General features: G+C 35.2%; 1 protein-coding gene across 5 annotated transcripts in view; it reads right to left on the reverse strand.

Moving 5' to 3' along the window:
* The window catches only part of TTC7B (tetratricopeptide repeat domain 7B), a 138,572-nt gene that overhangs the window by 67,852 nt on the left and 45,879 nt on the right, over nucleotides 1-24,841 (reverse strand). For 4 of the 5 annotated variants that reach the window (XM_035539890.1, XM_050711101.1, XM_050711099.1 and 1 more), the window contains 9 exons: nucleotides 22,065-22,143; nucleotides 19,768-19,940; nucleotides 15,088-15,151; nucleotides 11,379-11,516; nucleotides 6,760-6,843; nucleotides 5,545-5,649; nucleotides 4,134-4,251; nucleotides 3,879-3,936; nucleotides 137-209 (listed from right to left, as the gene is read on the reverse strand). In XM_035539890.1, coding sequence (XP_035395783.1) covers nucleotides 137-209; nucleotides 3,879-3,936; nucleotides 4,134-4,251; nucleotides 5,545-5,649; nucleotides 6,760-6,843; nucleotides 11,379-11,516; nucleotides 15,088-15,151; nucleotides 19,768-19,940; nucleotides 22,065-22,143 — 892 coding nt within the window. The remainder of the gene's footprint in view (nucleotides 1-136; nucleotides 210-3,878; nucleotides 3,937-4,133; nucleotides 4,252-5,544; nucleotides 5,650-6,759; nucleotides 6,844-11,378; nucleotides 11,517-15,087; nucleotides 15,152-19,767; nucleotides 19,941-22,064; nucleotides 22,144-24,841) is intronic. The other variant, XM_050711100.1, reaches the window with a different exon arrangement.

Below are 24,841 nucleotides of genomic sequence, written 5' to 3' on the forward strand. Positions count from 1 at the left end.
ATTTTTCATATATATGCATATATGCACAAGGAAAACCACAATTTTATTGAAGAAATCGTCATCTGCATCCACCAACAGATACATGCTTTAACGTTCATATGGCAATGTGAGGTTGCACTTCTAAAACAGGACTAACCTGTCTGGATATGGCAAGCTGCAGTGCCAAGTAAAAAGCTGCCAGATGATCTGTTGGAGACAAACTGTGAGCCCTAGAGAAAAACAAAAACAAAGAAACAAAACAAAAACAACAGTATTTTTTTTCTCCTGTTAATACAGGTTATACACCCCTACAAATGCATATATATTCATGTATACATATTCAGACCTCTTCACTACATGATATTTTTGTATACCTGGTATTCATTACAGTGACTTCTCCTGTACTTCTCAATCATCTTTGATTTAAAGGGAAGCATTTGGGGTCATATAAATGACCCAAAGTATCATTTTTTTGGAGAAACAAATTATGTAATTTTAGTATAAGCTTTTAAAATGAGCAATGCAAAATGATTCTTTAATTAAAATATACTCCTAAACAAAACTATATGTAACTAAGTTTTAATAAACATTCATTAAGCAGAGATTTCTTACATATACACACAGAAAAAAAACACATCAATGTGCCTTCAAAGAAAAGACTGTTGTCATCTGTATGAGAAGTACCCAAGCAATCACACTGCCCCTGACCAGGATGGTTCTGAAGCACAGAATTTGAAGAGGAAAAGTAGCAGCAAAGTAGATCTGAATTTTATTTATTCTTTAGAGTCCTAAACTTTAGGCACATTCTCAGCATACTGAGCCTCCTAGGAAGCCAGCTACTTTCTGGCTTTGAGTTTCTTCGAGACTTAAGTTAGCAGAGTATCTTGATATGTGGCAATGTAAAAGAAACCCGTGCTTGATGGCTTTATCACAGCATTACAGCAAAAGGCAGCATAAGATCTGGTTCATCATGAAGCTATGCTTGAAGGTCAGATAAAGAACTTTATGCTGATTGTTTTTTATAAACATAACTCGTCCACAAAAATGTTGAGCTTCCCAATAACAGCAGTGTTTTACACTTACTCACTCCCAAAATGTTGTTAATTACTGCTGTTGCGAATAACCCCAGTTACCAAAACAAAAATAACATTTTCCCACATTTTTATTAAATTTTGTTTGTTTGATTTGAATGTTCAGGTCAAATGCACATAATTTGTCTTGTTCATATCGACACAAATCCCACAGAAAAAGTTCTTGCAATACACTGTAATACAGCCTTTCCCGTGCAAGATAAGGTTTTGTTTGTTTGTTGGTTGTTTTTGTTGTTGTTGTTTTGGTGGGAGGTGGAGAGCTTCAGCATAGACAAAAAAAAATTGATCATTATACCCCAAAATGATGTGTAGTAAACACTGGACAGCAAGAGTGCCACTACATTTAATCTATATTTGATGCATTCTTTTAATGCAGGCTCAGGTAGAAATAGTGTGCAATAATCACCTTCAGAACATCTAATCAGTCTTCTTCATATGGAGCAAACAAAATTAACCTTTAATTCGTTACAATCACAAAAGGAACCTCCTTCTTCTGACTGGTGCAATTCTGTCTTCCCAAGTCCAAAGAGACAGCTCCGTTAGTTTAGCAACTACTCCAACACATATCAATGTAACTTAAGTTAGTAGGGGACTTTTTCGCATTTTATTGAACGTAACTCTAAATTCAAAATTAGAGTCAAATATGAAACCCTAGCAGGGTGTAGGAATTTTCGTTTGTTTGTTTTCTGTTTTTTCTTTTTTCATCTTTTATCTTGGAGAGTACTGGTTCAGTCACCAAGCTTCAGCCAGTGAAAGAATAAAGCTGTTACTATCTATCAAAAATTTGGCAAGTTCTGTGAAACTCTCCAATTCACACCAAGCACATGAAAAACACTGAAAGTTTTCCAAAAGAAGTTAGCGAAACAAACACCCCCTCAGCAGTGTGCAAAGATGGCAACAAGTGCCTTCTCAAATGGCCAATGTCACAAAGTGATGGCCTTGAAATTTGGCATAGAAAAGGGTCCCCGCACAAAACTGTACTTCTTCAGACTTCTGTTTCTTCAGGAATTGGTCCTCTAAGTAAATGATTTAAAAAGAAAAAAAAAAGGAAAAAAAAACACAAAATCGAAACAAAAAGAATAAAACTTGACAGATCAGAATACTGATCCCAGTACAATTGCTTGTTCTATAAACTGCGTAGGAGATGAATGCAGAATTTCAACTTCCATCTCCTGAAAAACATTTATTTTTTTTAAAGAAGCGTGAGAGGAAAATGGGCATGATTCTGGTAAGCTTAGCTTTGTTCCCACTCTGCGTGGGAACAAATTTTAGGTAACATCCTATACCTAAATCATCAACACAAGCAACTAGCAACACTATGAACCACACTGCAGCATACTCCCAGTCTAGCAGATTTATCAGACTCCTTTTGTGAGTCTCTGTGAACACAAATGGGGAAATATGTTAATATGCAAAACTATCTCCTCACAAAACATACTTTCTCCTTTCTCAAAGGAGATAACTGTAGGATTTTAAGATGCAGAAACTACATTCTCTTCAAGGGCCAAACCATTCTATTCAGGATCATATGTGGAATGTAAGCTACTCATCAGTAATATCGCTAGCGGCAATATCAGCCATATCAACCATTCACTAGAGTTTTCAAAACATACACCCTATGTATTACTAACACCTTCAAAAGACACTTTAATTAAGTCTATGTACAAGTTAATTCTAAGAAAGGACAGCAGAAAGGACGAGTATGTAACTGAACACCAATACCCTTGAATGTGCACTTAAAAAATACTAAACAGTGTTTCTTAGGAGGTTGAATGAACTAAAAAGAAAAAAAAATATATAACATACACAATGAATCACAAAGATGATGCAAAGAAAACAGACGCAATTAATCCCCATGTCCTCCAAACTTTCTGTGTATAAATTTATATTTTGCTAGTTAGCACAAATATTTCAAAAATCCACATCACTACAAAACTAAAGTTCCACTCCACCTAGATAGCTAGAGAACATATGCAATGGTTTGTTGAAGAGTTGCTAGATATGTTTTTAGATTTCAGCTGGCACCTATCACTGCTCGGAAGTCTTTGAAACCGAGCAGTTAAGAAGGCATCAAGAGGTTTATTGTTCAGTTGCAGAGAATGAAACATAAAAAGAGGTGTAGTTAAATGTTGCAGTTCTTCTGATGGTTATGCCACCAATATTTGTTTCTTCTGTAATTAGGGTAAAGATGTTCTCTTTCATCTGTTTATCATTTGTAGAGTCAAACTCTTGCGAATGAACTATTGTTACCTCCAACAGCACTACTACTGTGTAAGGCACGTGGAAGATGAGGCATTTGCAATGTCACTGCCTACATCATTAAATCTCCAGATAAAAATAATTTTCTTCTCTGGGCTTACAACCTGCACTTCACTCCTCAACCACAGCAGTAGGGCTTTGATTATCATTCTGCCTGTATTGGCATAAATAATGATAACCTGCTATATAATCTGATCAGCAACTACCTCTTCTAGAAATGCTATCACATTGAACCATGACTTAAAACCTTGCATCATACTATTATTTCCTTCTAGATCAGAACAGAATCCTCCTCTAAGCAAATATTTTATACTAGACAGTAACATAAATGTCTTTAAAACGAAATAAAAGGAAATCCTTACGAATCAATTTAGATATTTCTGGCAGAAAAAGATGAAGTGAATGTTGAAGAAATACATTATGTACTCATGAAGGCAAACTCGCAGAGGTGAAATCCTCATTACAGTCTTTTACAAGTCCCTTTCTAACACATAATAAAGCTTTTCACTACACAGGCAGAATTAAATGAAAAGATTAACACCCACTCACCTCTGAAATGCAAGAAGAGCCTTTCTCTGTAAGACCTCTTGCATCCCTCGCAAAGATGCTAAAAAGGATATATTTAATCAGTGATATGCAAGATCAAGAGATTTCATTCCACATGCTCACTGAACTAGTGTTAATATATTGACTAGGGAAAATGGTTGCACACAGAAGTTTTAATATTAAGTCTAGTATTCTGATAGGTATCCTTTTTTAGGCAACATGAGAATTTCCAGATTTGAGTGTTTATTCTTATCTTACCATCAGTAGCCTGCAGACTATAAGTCAATCCCAGTGCCAAGTAGCCTTTTGCTTTGAACTCAGACGTTTTGTCTCCAAGATCAACAACTGTTTTGGCAAATCTTTCTGCTTCTTCCAACTGAAAACATTATAAAACATCCATATAAGTCTAAAACTAGCTAAAGCTTAATGAGAAGAATGCACAACATGTGTATTATGCTCACTGAATCTGTTGAAATCTCAGTCATAATCACTTTTAGGACTGCTTCTCTTTCCATTAGACTTAGTTTTCTTGCTAGGTTCACAGAATGGAATGCAGATTTAGGAATGCTGAAGCACCCACTCTTATGGTTGAAATAAATACTGGTACGAAACGCACAATTACTGTGTTTTCACCTTTTTCTTTAAATTAAGAAGGCATTTCTGTCCTATATATGCCATCTACGATTTTTGCATTTCATAGTTAATAAGAGTTCTTGCCCCACGAACCATTTCTTTAAGAAAATCAATTACAAAAAACATGGTTCGAAGCCTGCAAAAAGAGTACAGCTATGCAAATCCCTGCATCACATACAATATTGCTGAATGCATGCAAATTCATAAAGAAAGAAACTTGTAAAAGATCAGGGTTTAACTGCATACCCAGGCTAGCATGCTATTCAACAATCTAGAAAGAAAATTAAATAAATGTTTGAATCCATTCCAGTAAATGTAAATGCTAAGTATAGCTAGCTACTCCATATAGAGTCAATCCATAGGGAGCAATTTACAGAACTAGGATCTATGTTAATTACTAAAACTACTTTTGTCAGCCTCAACAAGTCATATTTCTACTACTGCGCTATTTTCTCAGCTTCTGATTGTGACTCTTCTCATTCTTTTTGAAACATTCTTTTGAAAATTACTTTTTTCTTGAAAATTCATATTATGATCTTCGACCACCTTAATGTTTTTTGTATAGATACACCAATTTCAAGGATATGAATAATGCAACTCAAGTAACACTTTTGCAAAAGACACTGCCCCTACTAGGAATTCATGAACACCAGCTGTCTCCAAACATGGTATCAGTGGAAGAGTTTATCAAAAAGAATGAGGGATGTGTCCCATTCACTTCCCAAGCTAGTTATTTTCTACAGACATCAGTCAAATTTTTAATCTCTGTATGCCAACAACATTTCAATTTCTAATACATTCTGTCTTAGATCAGTACAAAGACATGCCATGTGGATAAGCTTAACCATTGCTGTCAAGTACTTTAAAGCCATGCAGCAGGGATGTACATGTGCATACACTTATCTGTACTGTGTTTTCTGTGATGATCTTATGCATGTAGTCACTGACCAAAATTATTTGCTACATCTCTACATCAAGATTTTGTTGCACTTTAATCTCAGATCTTGCTGAAAAGACAAACAGTGGCAAAGCTTACCCAGTGGAGAGATCCCATACAGAGCTTTGCAGCAAGGAGTGGAATAGTTGCATCATCTGGTTTCAAACGTATACATTCCTTCAAGACTTTAACAGCTCGAGCAGACTGTCAAAAACATTTTCCATTGAAATTACTAAAAACATAAATACGTTTCACAGACACAAGATTAGTATTTCCATTTTCTGCTTTATTTTTCCCCTACGTGAAGGAGCCATTACTGATCATTTTGTTGAAAATTTGTCACAAGAACTCTTCCCATAAAACAGAAGAGTTTAGCCACTGCTGTAGTTATTCTCCCCCTGTGAACTACGATTAAGAGTCCCAGGTGAAATATTTGCTCAGAATGTAATCCCATTGGTTCATAATTCAGAAAACAGTTTTGAGACGCTTTTAAAAACTTTGGTAGGCCTGTGGGCTCACATTACATCAAGGAAACTGAAAGAGCAGAAACAGGAGATGGTAATCAGAACAAGCTATGTTTTAGTGCTCTTTGGGAGTTACAGCAGCACATAAGAACAGTAGATATGATACAAGACATTATAACAGACTGTCATTGCTTCTCTTTTTAAATTCATTTTCCTCTATCCAATTGCAGTTTAAGAGAGCATTCTAAATGAACAGAGAACGACAAGAAGCAAGCACTTTAAGAATCACTATACTTCAAAAAATAACTTCGGAAGAAAATAAATCATTCCTTTCCCCCCACACTGAAGATAAGCAAGTTATCTCTACTGTGAATGATCTTTTTTAAAAAAAAAAAAAAAGCACTTACATTATATAATGAATATAATTTATTTTTCATAATATGAGATGGAAAAGCAAAAGGAACTATAAATAGAAGATTGTATCTAATAATAACAGCTGTTAGGTTACAAAAAATTAAAATATTTTTTTATCATTTTAATAGCACAGTACACACAGTCTCAAAGACAATAATAAAGACAGTCAAATTCCCAAAGAAAAAAAGAACAAGAGCAGCACGAATCGGCATTAATTTGTACCTAGAAATAGCATTTGTTCATCAAAACAGCACTTGAACAAGGATTTTACTGGAAAACATGATCGGGTGTAATTCATATTCATTTAGCTTAGCTTGAGCTTGTTGGTAAGATAGTTCTTATTTCAAAAACACTACAGATGAAAAATTATGGAAGTGCCAAATATTGTTATCAAAAGCCAACAAAACAAGAATTACATCAAAAAATTAAGACTTACTTTTCCTGCTGCCATCAAGGACAATGCAAATTGATACCAGAGATGGAATTCTTCAAACGCAAACTTCATGGCTCTTTCTAAACACTAGTTTTTTTGGGAAAAAATTTCATTAAGGGAACATTCTTCAATTATTAAGATATACTAGTATAAAAATCTTATAGACTAACATCTAAAACACATGTAATCAAAAATATGAATTATTCAAATAAGTGAAAGCAGCTGCCAGATTGTATACGGAGGAGAAAAAAAGAATTGAACAGAAAATTGATTTCCCATATACCATACTTACATACTCCTACTGTCCTATTCAGACTGAGAGAAGCAATGATAAATATCAGTCAGCTTACTCTTAAATGAAGATATTTAGAGCAAAAGCTCCAAAAGGCAAGAGAAGTCTTAAATGAAAAGAAAAATTGTACACACGCATTCTTTAACTTATGAACACTTGTCTAGCCATGGCACTATAAGAACTTATCAATACCACTTAAAAGTGGAGGAGCAGAAAGGTTGATCTGAGAATATTATTTCTAAGAATTTTAACTTAGCACACTAAATACTCTGCTGAGAGTTTCTAATTTAATAATTGAATTCCAAAAGGAAATTCACTAACTGAAATTAAATATATAACACTGGTGTTTTGTGCTAATTCTGAAGGTTTCGTATCTGCTGTTGTCAGTAAGAACTATTTCATTTTGCTATGCTCTTTTTTACTTATCGAGCTAGCTCTAAGGAGTTGGAATACTTGAAAGGTGAAATACTTCTCTGGATTAAACCATTTCAGCAATTAACATTCTCATATACAATGTGAAATTAATGAAGCAGCTTTTCTGCTTTGATAGTTATAATGTATAGGTTAAATTGCAATACCATGAATTTTTTTTTGCATTCAAACTCAGAAAGCACAGCCAGGTATGTAGTGTGTTCCCAAACAATAACAGGAGCTGAAGCAAAGAATAGCACTGAAGATGAAAAAAACAAGTATGAGAAGTGCATTATTTGCAATGTCTAACTAACGTCTACTACAATTTTTCCTACTACACAAAACCCAGTATCAAGGCTATTACTAAACAGAATTTTTATGAAATGCTTATACAAGGACTGAAGTTTCTAAAAACAAACCCTTTCTAATACTGTTGCAAAAAGTTCATCATCAGACTGTATGCGTAGCAAGTTGATTAAATGTCTATTAAGACAACACAGGACTTATTTCCCCATTAAACTTTTTTAATCGTTTGAAGCAAAAAGATCACAGCAGAAAACAAATAAATTATATGAGAATACATTTCCTATTACTGTGGATACTTCACGGAGATGCCTACATGAGGCACACTCCTCCATCTTCACTGACAGAGCTGGCAGAAGACAAGAGCTGCTAAATCCATCTCTCTCTCCAATGATTAGTGCAACTCTGGTCCTAACCTGAATGCCTTTAAATGGAGGATGAATTCAAGCTTCTGTTTTCAAATACATCATTTTTCAAATACGACTCACTCTACCTGTTTTGATATCAGTGTTTTATATAAGAACTAAGCAAAGAACACTGACCTATAACAGCCATATAGTCCCAGAGACTCACACAAGTAAGTGGCACACGGAAAGTTAATAAAGTCAAAATACGTTCATAACTTTTTAGACTGCCTAACGATGCTTTTTTCCCATTTATATATATTCACGTATGTACACATATATGAGCATTAATCATATAGAGCCACTGATTCACAATTAGAAAAAGAAAAAAAGAATTTTCTAGGCCTCACTTAATTAAAAATTACTTGTCCATTCTAACTGACAGAAAATACAGAAGTTGGAGAAGTTGATAACAAAAAAAAATTAAAGTATAAGAACACAGAACACAAGGGTCTTGAACTGTATTCTAGAAGGCTTGAGTTTCAATGGACTAATTAATAATCTATATGCTGCTCAGACTCTAAACCAATGATCTATATGCTGATCACTGCTGTTCTGAAACATTCTCTCAGAAGTGAGACATGGCCCTGAAAAAGTGAGAGCAGATATTGACCTGATGGAGAAAACCTTATTGCTAACACCCTGTGATTCCCTGCACATTTGGCAATTCTGCCAAGTATCTCTCTTTGACTATGCTCACAGTGTGGCAGTTATAAAAATAAATACTTCAAGTGACTGTCTGTCTTTTACTGTGTTTAACATCCACTCTGGAAGTTCTGCGTATACCTTTATTTAGAAACAGTCCTTCTGGATGATACTGGGAGGCTAAAAATGAGAAGATATTTCATCACATAACAACACCTTGACAGCCAAGGCCTGTATCTGTTCTTTTCAGAGTTCGCCTTAGAAACACATTTAACCCTCTATTTTCAACTGCTTTGGTTTTCTTCAGGGAACTTGAGCGAAATGAGGATGACAACGACAAGGAGGAAGTAAGAAAGAGCCATATAAAATAGAGAAGAATTCTGCCACAGAATTCTTCCCATTTCTCTGATTTATGATGCTTCCTGACTGATCTTAGAGCTTTGAAGGTCTTTCCTGTGAATAGAAATTAAATAATTGGTCTCACCAAATGTTTAAGTTGTGCTCATCTTGAAATAAGCTTGCCAACACTTAAAAAAAATTCCTAAAACTTGATGCGACTAACAGTAATAATGTAATATCTGTTACAATTGAAACCAAAACCAAATCCATTATTCCAGCCACAATGTAAAGATACCAGACAAGAACTACTACTTTGAAAGAAATGGCTGGAAAGCACCATGAACTATGAATACTAATTCTGAGCCTGACCATTTAAGGAAACAAGATCTATTTTTTTCCTTAACCGTTTTGCCCAGAGAGGCTGTGGAGTCTCCTTCTCTGGAGATATTCAAAACCCGCCTGGATGCCATCTTGTGCACTGTGCTCTAGCTGATCCTGCTTAGCAAGGGGGTCGGACTAGATGACCTCCAGAGGTCCCTTCCAACTTCAACCATTCTGTGATTCTGTAATTGTAACCCAGGGCTACACACCCCCTGCTCACTTGGTAGGTTAATACATAAAAAGGAAAGGTTTCACCAACACTGTCAGCTGCTTAAAGAAGAAAGAAATCAGAGACATTTTCAAGTGTGTTTTTTCTTTCCTCTAAATAATTGTTAATATCTACCCTTTAAACAGTTCTGGATGTAAAATATATGGAGATTTGCCTCCCACAGCTTTCTTTGATGCAACTGCCTAAAGCTCCATGAAGGTGACAGTGTCTGTACCAGCAAGTAAGTAGAAATTTTCCCGAGTTATATTGTAGAATCAGAGTTTTGTAGAAACTTTCATGTTCCTTAGTTTCATTTTCTAGTATACTGATTAAAATTGACTTGTATGCACAACTTGCATCTGTGAAATATTTTCAAGGGGAGAATACTCCAATTCAGAGCTTAATATCACAGAAGGTATGGATTTAAGAATCACTATCAACATGTATCAGTGAAGAATTAGGGTTTTGCTTTTACCTAATTAAAATAGTCCTTTATTATGGTAAAGGGATGTGATTTCTTAACAAATCAATCCCTGAATATGCCTTCTTACCACACATGCTAAAGTATTCCTTCCAGATATCGCTAATTAATCATGGTCATCGACAGTATCCTGCTGCTGGGTGAGCACTGTTTTGAGCAGCAGAAAGATCCGCTCTGTCCAAAGAGTGGCTGAGCAGATTGTTTCTCAGATTTAAAACAAACAGACAAACAAAAAACACTTTTAACAATACTTGAAAATTTCCTGAAGTACTAAGTTGCCACAGTCTAACAAAACACACCCAAGATGTGGAAACGCAAGACATCTGAGACAGAGAACACACTTTCCTACAGACCTCAAAAAAAAGGTAATATATTCCCCCTTTTTTCAACTCCAAAATCATTTTACAAACTACTACAAATTTGGAACACTCCAAATATGAGATGCACAAAATAGTCTTGTTTCAAAATAAAACCTCAAAAATCCTTTTTCTAGATATTAATATTGGTGATCTATTCATTAGAAAATATTTTAGGTGGGAACAAATCTCCGACCATTAATATTTATATCTGATTACAAATGCACATTAGTAAACTCATGGCAATATATTTAAATGAGCACAGTTAGAAAAATTGAGTTTGTATCTTCTAAGCTTTGAAAGGGAAATCAGAAGCAGAACCAACTAAATTCTCTAGACGAAAAGGAACAGAAGAATCAAAAGACAAAGGTCTATGAACATTCAAAATCTTCTTGTTTTTCTTGTAGTACTTCAGCCCTGCTAGTTTAGCTACTGAAGTTCATGTCTCTGGCTGTCTCAAACTCTTCCATTCATTCCTCAACAGCTTTTATGTTTTGCTTTTCTTTCCTGCTGTCTCTGTTTAATGTGCATCTTTTTAAGCAGATCCATGTCTCCCCAGCTAAAAAGCATGTGAACTCCTGTGCCACTAAACATTTCTCACACCTTTCACCATTTCTGTGCTTGACTGTCTCGAGTCACCTGAAAAAATTCAGACAGCAAACGTTTTTGGATGGAAAGTATCTATAGTAGTCAGAATGACAGTATCCTGTACTTGTCTAGCCCTAAAGTACTAAGACAACTAACATGATTAACAGAAACAAACAACAAAGATGCAGTTGAATATTCACTGCTATGGACAAACCTCTGAGAGCATTTCATATTGGCCTCTTCTTCCCAAGGCTATAGTAAGTAAATCATATACTACAGATGCACTTTGCAAACTGATGATACGATCATTTTTGTGTTCTGGTATTCTGCTCAATACGGCATCACGGTTAGCCTGAAACATACACCAAAAAGAAACCAAGTCAGCCACTGTAATTAAACCTGTTTTTTTTTCTCAAGCAACTACTGTTCTAATCAGACTGCCACTACATGTTTTTATATGGATCTATTTTTAATTGCTTGATTCTAATTACATAAACTACATAACATATACAATTATGAAAGTTCTCAGAAACGCAATAAAGCATGGTTTTAAATATTCATATTCATCTTTCAATTTTTTTTGAAGGCAAGTAAAACGTATGATAATGATCTTCAAATCTCCTATTCCGTCTTCTTGTAAAACACAGCAAATAAATCAAATTTTTTTTTGTCTTCATAACATTATGTGACTACCTTCTTATTTTCATGTAGTTACCTGCCCAAGATAACCACACAATCACCTTCAGGAATTATTAGTGAGAATGAAAACTGTCCCTGGTTCCAAGCACAGGTTCAGAATCAGCTCGTGTTTGCAATAAAGCTTCACACTTTCAACCCTGTTCTGTGAAATGCACATTGCAAGCCTAAGTCCTTAAACATTTCCTTTTGAGAAAGTGTAAACTGAACTAGACCTGGTTAAATGAATTGACCGTGTTCACAGAGAAATCCTGTTAAAGAGCAAAGAATAAAATTCAAGCCTCCCAGTAGCTAAGATAACCTATACTCAACTACTCAGAGTATCTTCTTTATTTGTAGATTTGGTGATATTTACATAGTAGTATTTGTACCAATGGGAACATATCTGCTAGTTTTAACACAGAAGTTAAAGATCCCTCTCTCTCTTTGCCTTCTCCTCCCCCTTTCATTTGGGCAGGATGTGGCCCCCTTAATACATTTTCCTTTCCTTTCATAGAATCATAGAATATCCCAAGTTGGAAGGGACCCATAAGGATCATCGAGTCCAACTCCTGGCACCACACAGGTCTACCCAAAATTTATTTACAAATTTATTTAAATATATTCAAAATTATTTAAAAATACATTTATTTAAATAGACTGAATTAAATTTAAGTAGGCTGAATTAAAATGGACAGCTTGTTTTCCCCCCTTTTTAGAGGGGAGGAATAACGTATATTAAGCACCAATAAATTGTTTTTCTACTTTAATAGGATAACATTTTGAGTTCCAATCATACTCAAAGAATCATTAAAATCAGAATAATTGAATACCAAAATAATTTTTCAGAGATGCACAGAGCATAAAATGCATAGACATTTCAAGATTTATCAACTGAACAATCCACAGCTTGGTTTGTAAACACACACCCCCACATACACCCCAAAACAGACATTGCACTTTCTTTTGATCAAGAAGTCTTTGGCTTTTCCTTTCTACACTGCATAAATATTTAGTCAGCTTCAGGAACTTCTTTCCTTTTAACTCCATGTTTAATCACTGTTGATTTAATTCCTTGCAAGTACAAAACAAGCTATGAAACAGCACTTCTTGTGAAACAATGGCTGACAATGCCAAAGTAGTTTATGGGAGAGGATGCCTTGTTAAGTATTAAATATGTATCTGAACAGTCATTTTCTGCCTTCATTCACCTTCCAACCTGAACCCTTCTGTGATTCTGTTACTTATAGCTCAGCTGACATGCAGCAACATATACACCCACTGCAACTTGGGGATCTCAGTCCTTCAGATCCTACCTTTCTATTCATTCCTGCTTAGGTAAGGAAAGGCTGGTCTAACTTTGCAAGTGTAACAGTTAGAATACAAGGACGTCTTAAAGTAAGTGATGGCAGAGTTGCAGCTGACTTTCCTCATTATGTATGACAGTACACTGTAGCAGCAGTCATGTGGCTAAACGACTATTTTGTACTCTGAAATGTACCTATAAGAGAATTAGAATACTTAAAAAGCGCAGAACTATCTTTCTCTCAGAGCATTTCTTTCATAAATATTGCAATTTAAAACTTACCTATCAAAGCGTCCATTCCAAATTCAGAAATTAAGGGAACTCAATGTGACACATAAGTGTCGTTTATAATCTACTGTCACGATTCAATTTTCTGAATATATGTTGCACTAGATATAATCCAAATAAGAAGTTACGATGTTAGAGTGCACCACTTCCCTGAAATTAGCAGTATGATCTGGGGCTTACATACACATAACAATTTGATTATTTTTATTTACACAAAATGCCACTTATATGTCAGATTTCCATTTTGTTTTCCAATATTTACTTAAATAAATTCACGAAGGACAAAAGTCTTGAAGCATTGCTTATGTTTTTACTAATTCCCAAGCAAGCAAGAGATCATACTACATTGATAATACAACTCCATCTCTAAACAATACCGTTTATTCAATCTTCTGTAATCATTCTCATTTCTTAGCCAAATATTGGTTTCAAAATTATAAGTCATGTATTATTTCTAACTACTACAGCTAGCAAGAGTTAGCATGCACTGAAGCTGAAGTAAGACCTCTCAACTCTCAGGAAGATAACTCTCACAAAGACAAGTGTGTACCGATGAGTAGTTTTATGGTTTAAAACTTAACACCCTTTTGGTAAGGGCATTGTGCAGCAAAAGCAACACACAGTATATGGAAATGTTTGCTCAGTCTAATTTTCTGGTGACGGAACCTGTCATGAACACATTGCAAAGTAGGTCACTAGGAATAAGGATAGTGGTTTGCACTACTATGTAAGTGTGCAATTCTAAAATAGTTCAAATAGGACATTCACTAAACTGTTCTGATCTTATGTAACTACCAAAACAAAAATTATGCCAGAGAGTAAAAGCATTCAAATCACCTACAGAACTTAAAAGACTAAGTCTTGGTGGCATGTAGCGAGACATACTAATATATGATGCCTGAGATCCTAGAGGTTACACCCCTCCAGTAAGAGACTCAGTAAAGGTTTGAGCTTAAGCTTCTCATTTCTGTCATTTGAAAATATGCAACTGACCTGGTATGAGAATGTCAGTACATGACAGCTGATGGATGACTAGTAAAATCATGCTAGAGGAAAAAATGAAAAATTGATAAAAGGCACAAGTAGGCCACTGAAAGGAATCAACTACTGAGGAAATTAGGAGACTTGAAAAAAATTAAATAATCCAGTAGAAAATGTTGAATGTCAGTATCATTAAAAATAATTTACAAATTTGAGTGATATCTGAGTTCTAATGCACAATGGAAAATATTTTTGGCTATGTTTATTATGCTTACCTAGTAGTCTTTCATTTTGTTTTTTACAACAGAAATAACTTACATTTTGAGTCTGTCTGTCTGTCTGAATAGCACCCGTTGGTGTAACAGTGGTTCATACCGATAAGAGATGCCAAATCAAAGGACCTGGCTTTGTGTTCACCTGCCTATCGTTTGGATGAGGCTAGGTTCAGCCACTCCAAAAGCAGAAGAACTCCTATTCATAACATTGCTGAACTCATCCTGCTGCCTCAGAAGAACAGAAGCTTGAGTTTCAGAAGTAACTGCCTGCTTTCCTAACAGAAAATGAAACAGGTCAAAAAGCGAGGCACGAAAAAAAACGTTCTGTTTTCATTTAAAAAAGAAAAAGGAATACACACACACATGCAGCACATGCATATTCACTCTGTTTTACCTACCATAGACTCACTAATAAGCAGCAACAGTAAGGCTTCTTCTGTATTTTCTTGAGGACAAAAGATGCTGTTCAAAACAAGAATTTCATTATTTAAGCAGAAAACATTACTCTTCGGAGTATCTCACACAAATACAGCAAGAGTACTGCAAAAATGGAAAGATTTCCAGAAAAGAGAATAAATACTAACTTACACAGAAAAAACAATTGCTTAAAATTCATTTCTCTGCAATACTATAAATTTGCATTTCAGAAAAGTTGGCCAAACACAATAAGAAAACAAAACCGCTACAGCTGTCAGAGTCGAAAAACGCTTCCAAATATCCCAAAATTGCACATAATCTGACAACTGTAAAAATATATACCCATTGTTTCACTAGCTGCTGGCACCTAATATCCGAGCTGATTCTATATCACTGATTCAAAGGTCAACAAGATTCTCTCACAAGAGCAAGGTAATTTTTGTATTTCAGGCAGTATGTGGATAAGTATTTCTATTAACCTTTCATTGGTTATTGTTTGAGAATTGTTTTCCTGATGCATTCAATAGTTGTGAATACATTTAAATAGAGCCATGGTACTCTCTGCCTGTTTGCCATCATCCCTCTTACTTGCAAGCCAATGAAGTATTTATTTTCAATGAAATATAATTCCTTGTGAGTTAATACTGAACGTTTGCATAGGACTAGGCTGCAAACTTTACTACTTTCTCTGAACACTGGATGCTCTCTGAATACTTTTCTACACCAGTGCATAGACAATAGTAATCTGCATTGACTACATGACCGGTAGGAATTTTTTCTCTCTCAAGTGTTTTGTGTTTAACTCTCCAGCTTTCCTTCTCTAAACTCTCTAAATTTTTTAAATGCACTAGAAACTTTAGTAATGAAATAACTGAAAGGAAATGGGAAGTAAAATGCATCTGGAGTCCAGGGAGTTTGAAAGCAAGGTTGTGAAAGCACTGTGGTAATATAAAGCAGATAAGGCACAAGGGATTATGAGTTGTTTTGTCATCGGATTTTTGTTATTATTATTATTTGTAAAATCAGTAGAAGCTGCTTATAAGATTTTTAAGTGTATTCTAAATCTTAGAAGGCCTTCTTATTTTTTACATAAAGAAATTCCAAAGCGCAGTTACACAGGATTAAGAATCACCCAGGACGGGGAATGAGGAATGAAGAGGACGCAGAAAGCTCCCCATTTACCTATCCAGTCTTCGATGCAGAGTCTAGCAACTTGGAAGTAGACCTAATATAACTCACTGGCAATGATTTCCAGCAAGCAGTATAGCAATTGGAAATATTTACAGGGGAAATTACTTCCTCAGAGAACATAGGGAAGTTACCCCAAAGCTTATCAAAAGGAAAGCAAACATTATTTTCTCCTATTTGAATACCTATAAATATTTTGAAAAACTTCGAATGTCAATAAATATTTGTAAATAAGTTAATTCTTGTCTCAAACAGCGAAAATCCTCTTCATGCAGATACTGTGTGGAAAATCCTTTGGCTCACGTATACAGAAACCTCAATATAGATGACCGAATTCAGACATTTTCTGTCTTCCCTGACAGATGCAGGCATATGAATGAATTAGCCCCACAGTAACAGGGCAGAGCAAAAAAGGCAATTGGTATCACAAAATGACTACCAAGCAAAGGCAAACCAAGCAGTTTAACACATCTTCAACTGAGGATAAAGAAAACTGAAGAGGCAGTAACAGAGGCCTGTAAAATCATAAATGTTATTAGTCATACACCACGTACCATCCTCAAAAGAAGTGAATTCACTTAATTAATATATAGGGCAGCATATTTAAAACAAAATAGTAGATTTCAGACTCAAATGGTTGGAGGTCAGAGTAATACGTAGGAAGAAGTCTCCTATAGGTCTGTCTTCGTAGTCATCGTCTTAGGTACTTGCTTTTGATCACTGTTGGAGATGAGATACTAGGCTAGCCATGTTGTCTGTTCTGGTATTAATCACTTTAAGGTGACCAAAGAAAAGCACTTAATTAAATGTTTTGTTGAAACTGTGTAACTCCTTGCTTACATTTCCCAAGAACGAGAAAATTACACTGGACAAAGCCATGCTTTTGAAAGGAGGCATGTTTCTGCAGAAGGCTAAGTTGATAATGAAGAACATAAATAAGTTTGAAAGACTGAGCCTTAGAAGCCTGCTGTAAGTATTTTTGACCAAGGAAGCAGAATTGCTAGAAATCTTTGAAGGTAAAGGCTGTTCTGCTTCGTATTAGTAATGTGATAATGTGGTATGCACCACAATTATGTGGGGTTACTGCTGTATCAAGTACTCACTAATGGAAATCTGCAATAAATGCAGCTAATAGTAACAAGGCCACATTCCAGGAAAAAAAAGTTTCACACTAACTATATGCTGTAACAGAGGAACTGACTGTTCTTTAGTATCTACTGTGGGAAGTCAAGTAGTTCTTTGAATGTTTGGGAAAATGTGTGACTCGGCATAAATGATTTCCTTATAAATTACTTCAGAATATTAGGAAACAAATTTCAACAATATTATGCAGAAATAATTATAGAGCAGAAAGTAATCTTTATCCCTTCTTCCATAAACCTTTTGGAGTTACCCACCAAGTTCTGTAAGCAAGTTTCATTCAGCATAAAGGAAATCAGTAAAACTAAGACAGTATAGTCTAACACTGTGAAGATTTTAATTTTAATTGTAGTTTTTTTTTTTTCTTTTTAAATCAAAGGATGGCTGAAAAATTTCTTTGGCACTGAAAGTAAAAGCTAGGTATGAAATACGTGTGAAATTTATTGGCCTTCATTTGCCCTATGGTGAAAAATGGATGATTAAAGAATTATTTCCCTATCTCGTACTACAGCCAAAATTTATTTTGAATCATTAATTTCTCAAGTTTAAGAATGTATTTAAGATGCATCAATTACACAGAGTTCTCTATGATAAGCCTTCCTATCTTTCACCATTATAAATTAAAAACAAAACAAAACAACAAAAAAAACAAAGATAGAAAACCTTACCTAGTGGGGATTGCTTATCTGCACATTTAATTACAAACACTGAAGTAATTGCATTATTGACCTTATGTTTACGGTATATCAGTTACGAACAAAGAAAGTGTGTGTGCAACATATGCACACTTTTAATTTTAATGATCGAGGTGTATTCACAAACCAGGTATTTCGTTTACCATAAAGGCTGGCTGCATGTACAGTTTGTCAATTATGTCCTTGCAGAGAAACACAGTAATTGTTTAGAAAAATTAAATGTTCAACTCTATGCCTGCATCTTTTCTAAAAGCTCAAAACACTGTCTTTTAATGACTTAACATCCAAGACATAATCAGACAAGACAAACTCAAGAGCTCACAACTCCTGGGAACAGCTGGACAACATTCTTTAAAAAAAAGGCAATTTATTGGAGAAAAAAGGTCAAAAATTTCATACGATCAGATAACAGCATCCTCAAAAGAGATTCTCAAATCACACCAATTTCACAGAGTGGCTGAGGTTGGAAGGGCTATCTGGAGATTGTTTAGTCCAGGCCTTCTGCACAAAGCAAGGTCAACTGGCAGGCTGCTCAGGACAGCGTCCAGTTGGATTTTGAGTACCTCCAATGACGGGGAGACTCTACAACCTCTTCAAGGTCTGAAAAGAAGGTTTTTCTTAAGTTCAAATGGAATTCCAATCTTCCCATCTGCATTAATACGTAAAGCAGTCACTATCCTACTACAACAAATCATAACTTTGGCTAGATCATTATCTCCACTGCTACAATGAGTTTCTCAGTTCTCCAGCTTGCAATGCTTTCCAGCATGTATCCAAGCAAGCAAGCAGTGTTTGTTTCCTATATTAAATGACCTTATCCCTCAAGTACTTGTGCATAAAATACAAGCAGAGCAGTGCAAAAGTTTTACTGAATATTACAAGCATGCAACAAAGTTTCATCAGATCAAACTTACTGGCAAAGAAAAAAAAAGACTGCGAAATGGTTAAGATTTCGTCTCTATGATTTGACACAAACATATTACTTCCAGGCAGTACGCTACAACCAAAGGCAATAATAAAGTACAAAATTCCGTCAATACAATTTTTGGAACTGTCAGAGTGGGTCTTAAGAAAGCAACTTTACCCTAGAAATCAATGAACAAGCTATTAAATTTTAAGAAAGTCCAAATTCTAGGAAATGGCAATGCACATTTAATACTGATACTAATAGCAATTGTTTTTGGGGAAAAAAAAAACCACACACACACAAACACATTAGCTGCAATTTTGTTGATTCAAAGTATTTACACAAACTTTCTATTTTGGAGGGAGCCACTTGCGATGTATATAGTAGAAGAGGTAGAAGAGCAAACAGCTGAATATCTCAGAATAACAGAAGACAGTCATGCACATTATGCTTTCTTTTGTATCGCAAGGATAATGAGAGATATTGACTCAAATCAAAAAGATATTTTGAGAGTTGAGAGCAAAGAGTCTTGTGCATACACTGCAAACTTCTGCTTGGAGAAGCACATTGCTTCCTTAGATCTCGTCATGGAATATACATACAGCACAGGAAACATCAGCATTCTCATTGTCCAATACCTTCTGCATTTTCAATAATATAAGCTAAGTTATCCAGTGCACAGGGTAACAATTGCAATTAGAGAAACAAAATAGGTACAAACTCAGACATACTTTTCTCCAGTGTATACCCGCGGTCTTCTACTGAGTGCGTAATTTTTTGTGTTTGAACCTTTCCGAAGTGGATCATCTAGCGGTGATTGGTGAGGGGGATCTTCCAGTGGATTCCAATAACTCTGTTCACACATGCCTCGTAACAAAATTTCAGCCAGTTGTCTTGCTATCGTCTATAGAATTGAAAGATAAATATTTTCGTTAGAAATGCTGAATACAGTCTCTTCAAAAATGCTTGGATTTTAAAAAATGAATATTAGTCATGCGGAATGTATTTTCTATGATTATAAATCATCTAAAATATCAGGCATTCTGCTGTTTGAAAGGTTTAAGTACACAGTTCAATTCTCTAAACACACACCAAAAAAAAACAACACAGCAGTAATCAACTTTTCAATTTTACCTATGAAAGTCTGGATACTTTTGAAGTATCAACCACGCCAATGGTTGCTCCTAACAGTGGAGTGCATTCAGGTATATTTTCAGGTATTTTATGCTTGATAACCTCTACTGCCTTTCAAGGAACCAGAAGGTATTTCCCTATAGCCCATGGAAAAGATGACAGTGAAGTAGATTTCCACACTGCAGCCTGCTGAGAGAACCACGATGGAGCATATGGATATTCCCTGAAGGAACCACAAGGCATGGGAAGGATCCACCATGGGAGCATGGGAAAAGTGCAAGGATGAAGCAGCGGTGCAGAGCAACTTTTAGGGACTCACCACAACCCCCCTTCCCCATCACCCCTGTGCTGCTTGGAGCTAAGAGGAAGAGGTAGAAGAGTCAGGAACGATGGAGTGAAGTTGAGCCTGGGAAGGTGGGGGAAGAGGGGAGTAGTGTTTTAGATTTTGTCTTTACTTCTCTCCATTCAATTCTATTTTCACTGACAATAAACTACTTTAATTTTCCCCAAGTCAAGTCTGTTTTGCCTGTGACGGTAATTGTTAAGTGACCTCTCTGTCTTTATCTTGACCCATGAGATTTTCTATCTTTTTGTCCCTGTCCTACTGAGGAGGGGGAGTGAGAGAGTAGCTGGGTGAGTGTCTGGCAGCCAGCCAATGTCAAACCCAAATCCAAACCCAAACCAATCTGGGCTTCTGACAGCTTGAACTTGAAGGTGCTGGTGTTTGCTGCTCTAGCGGTTTAGCAAGAGTGAAACTAGGTTGCAGAGAGACATGAAAAACTTGATTTTGAGAAATTAATCTTGGTACCAAATATTAAAGTGCAAAAATACCTACATAAATACTATATAATAATATACATTTAAAGCTTTGAGAAGTCATCTTATAATCCATAGCTACCAGTATAATTTCCTCTTTAATGCTTAATATATATGTATACAAGCTTACATGACTACATATGACAATGATGAGAACTCAGCAGCAGAAAAACGGCAAGCTTCACATTTATATCAGAATTGGCAGTACTTCCCAGCAACAGCTGTGTACTGTTCAAGGCATGGGCAGCACCACACAATCTTCTGCATCTTCTACCTTAATTCCTATACCATTTATTCTCCTACCATTTTCAATATTATCCCTCTCCACTGAAAGTCTTCTATTTCATAATTTAAATATGATTATTAGGAATCAGTTATTAAATGAATTAAGAAATAAATTAATAAACCAATTATCTTCCTTATTACCATGATGGAAGTTTTAAAGCTGCAGTATTAGGATACTAATCTAAGACATTTTAAAAATTGTTACCTTAGAGCAAAAGATGTAAGTCTTGGCCCTTTATTATATAAAAAAATGCAAAAAAAAAAAAGATGAATCACTTATTTGATAGAGGTTTATTTTACAATGATATAAATAACAAAGATTCAAGATTTTCCATTTTTATTTCCTTCTCTTTAGGAAGCTTTATTATGAAAATAAAGAAACAATAACTCAGTAGCTTCCAATTTAAAGAACACACATGAAGACACTGCACTCTGTCCTCACTCTGATTACATTACAGAAAGAAGAAATAACACCCTTCTGAAATAAGGGCAAATCACAAATTGGGCAATTATAATTAAGCTTGTAAGCATGGTCAGTCAGAGACCAATCAGGTTTTACCATAACCACAAATAGGAAAGAGAACTAAGGGAACGACTGGGCATCAAGCATTCCTTTTTACTTTAAAAGTTTCACTTTAACCAGGAAACGTAGCTCTACAAAGTGGCGGAGAACAGATCCTGATCAGTATGCTGTAGTTTGTGTATTTGCCTCTATCTCATCCACTGTATTTATGCTTTACCTGCCTACTAGAACTCTGATGCTGCAATAGGAATGTGGTTTAATATAACTTACCATTCGCAGATTTTGCGTAGTTCTTGTTTCAACAGCTCTTAGTAACTCTCTAAATCTACCAACTCCTCTTGTCAAGTTCCTGTATATAAACATAAAATTTGACAGTATTCCAAATTGAATATAGTAACACTGTGATACATATTACATGATAAAGTTGTTAAACTCCACACTATACATTTTTTTCCTGCATATCATCACCATCTTTCTGTGAAACAAATCTGGGGACCCAACCACTGATTATTGTAACAACATACACTGCCAGATTATCGGAGAAAAAAAAAATCAGATCATTAGATAACTCAATAGAAAGCAAGGAAAGTGTAAGAAGTGACCAACCCAGAAAGGGAAAAAAAAAACAATCTTAAGTTGGTTGGGCTACTATAGTAGTTTTAATTTTAAATCGCATCAACCTTGAAAGTACAAACTTTGGGGAAGGATTCAATTTTTAGCTGCCTGTTGATACCTTAACAAAGGAAAATAGGAAATTAGAGTAAATCTCTTAATACTTAGTGAAAGTAATATTTTTTTAATCTTCTTTTCACACAGGAAAGAGTATGGACACAGTGAGGCCCACCACATGGCCAGAATAGAAGACTGGGAAATCAGTGTTCTGTTCTTGACTCCCGCTGTTTTTTGGTGTGGCTTCTACAACTCAAGTTTCTTTGCCTTTTCTTCTTCTGCTACCTCTACAACTTTTACAGAGATATACAAGACCCTCAAGAGAGGAGACCTCATTCATACCAATAGCTTTAGCAGATCTGAACTTTATTCTCAAACCACAGAAATCAATTATTTTGAAGTCTTACAGCTTTATCTTTTTCTTATCATTGTGTCATCTCAGCTATCTTATTTTTTATTGCACTTAAAAAGAGTTGACAATATTTTCTTTTACGTTACTAGTGCATGTCTTTGTACTGGTGAAAGACTGGCTTTCTTTCAACCAAAAATGTTGGCTTTTTGCTGAGCAGAACTCAATTCTGCAACCTCAACACATAACACAGGATGGTCATATCACGATCTGAAGTTTAGTTTCAAAACAAGATGATTTGATTGAAGGTGTGTTTTGTGTTAAATAAGTGCTGTTATGTCATACGTCTGTATTATCTTAAGATGTGATTTTATGTGCAAGTTGCATAACATTTTCTTAACATGGGCTCAAAAGCAAAGAGAAATATTATGTATTATGTAAGTTTTTCATAAGAAAAAGCAACATTGCACTCCATTGTTCAGCTAAATCACCTTCCTCCCTGACGTCTGATTTGTAAATTTAAAACATCTTCTGAATTGCAATTTTACACAAATTCAAAAAAGAAAATAATCCAACATTTTTACATAGATGTTTTCTTTAAATTTAGTGGCTGAATACCTCAAACCAGAATGTTTGAAGACATCTTGCTGCAGAACTGTAAAACTCTGATCAGTTTACCTAGAGACTCATTAATTTATTTTACTTTTCAGATTAAGTGACAGAGGTCACTTCTTTTCTGTGTTATGCATAACAAAGGATTATCAACATGTTTCAGAAACTTCAGTCTCCAGCACAGACAGATGTGTTTCACTAGCACAAGTTCAACTTTTTAAATGACTTTTTATACAAGTATTTTAAAAGTTCTAACATTTCCAAATAACAAAATATCTATGAACAGGTTGAACACTATGTTGAAGTAAGCGGGTGGTGAAAAACTGGCACAGGTTGCCCAGAGAAGCTGTGGATGCCCCATCCCTGGAGGTGTTCAAGGCCAGGCCGGATGGGGCTTTGGGCATCCTGGTCTGGTGGGAGGTGTCCCTGCCCATGGCAGGGGTTTGGAACTAGGTGGTCTATGAGGTTCTTTCCAACCCCAAACATTCTGTGATTCTATGATTCTAAGCCAACAGATGGTTAAGAAGAAATATTCACTAGTCACACAAGAAATAACTATCATAGAAGTCCACATGTTAGAGCAGAACCTGACCACAGAAAGGAAACTATTTTATAAGTGACCAGTTAGCACTTTTCTAAGAAAAAAAAAATAAATCTTGCATGTACATCTAACTTGTGAACAACTTCGTAAAACATGTTTATATATCTATATCTATCTATATATATATATATGTCACATAATAGCTAAAAAATAATATACCAACTTCAAAGAATAATGAAGGAAGTTCAGAAAGTCGGTGGGCCAAATTTTTAAAACTCCTCTGAACGTAATGGAAGCTGGATACATTCAGCACCTTTGGAAAGCCAAAATACCTACCATTCATCAAGACCACAAGATACATATTCAAGAGAGCCAAAACCAGACCACTGGAATCCCAGTTTTAAGTCCTCTAAGTGCTAGAGCATATTTCTCACGAATGGAGCTTCCTCTCAAGGACTGTACTGCAAATTCACAAATGTGTCCTCATAACGAGATTCAAAAATAAACAAAAAACCCATAGTGGCCAAACCCTCAAGTGTTGCCTGCAAAATTATCAAAAAAGAATATGAGCATAAAAAAAAACAAAAAAAAAACTTGTCAACTTGAAATACTAATTTCCTAGTACAGATGAAACATATAGTACATAGTAGAACTTCAAATCATGAAAATTTTTGATGGAGAAAAAAATACTACTGCCTAAAATTTCATATCAAGTTTGTCTTTTGAAGTGTTACAAGAACAACCAAAACAAAATCTCTATGAAGAAATATGCAACTTTTAAAACTCCTTAAGAACTTTATGGCATGTTGTTATTAGTTACTTATTACATTTTGGTAAGCATCTAGGAGGGACTGAAACTTGTGACTGAAGTTCTAC

The sequence above is a fragment of the Cygnus atratus genome, chromosome 5 (assembly GCF_013377495.2).
Source record: "Cygnus atratus isolate AKBS03 ecotype Queensland, Australia chromosome 5, CAtr_DNAZoo_HiC_assembly, whole genome shotgun sequence".
NCBI classification, from domain to species: domain Eukaryota; kingdom Metazoa; phylum Chordata; class Aves; order Anseriformes; family Anatidae; genus Cygnus; species Cygnus atratus.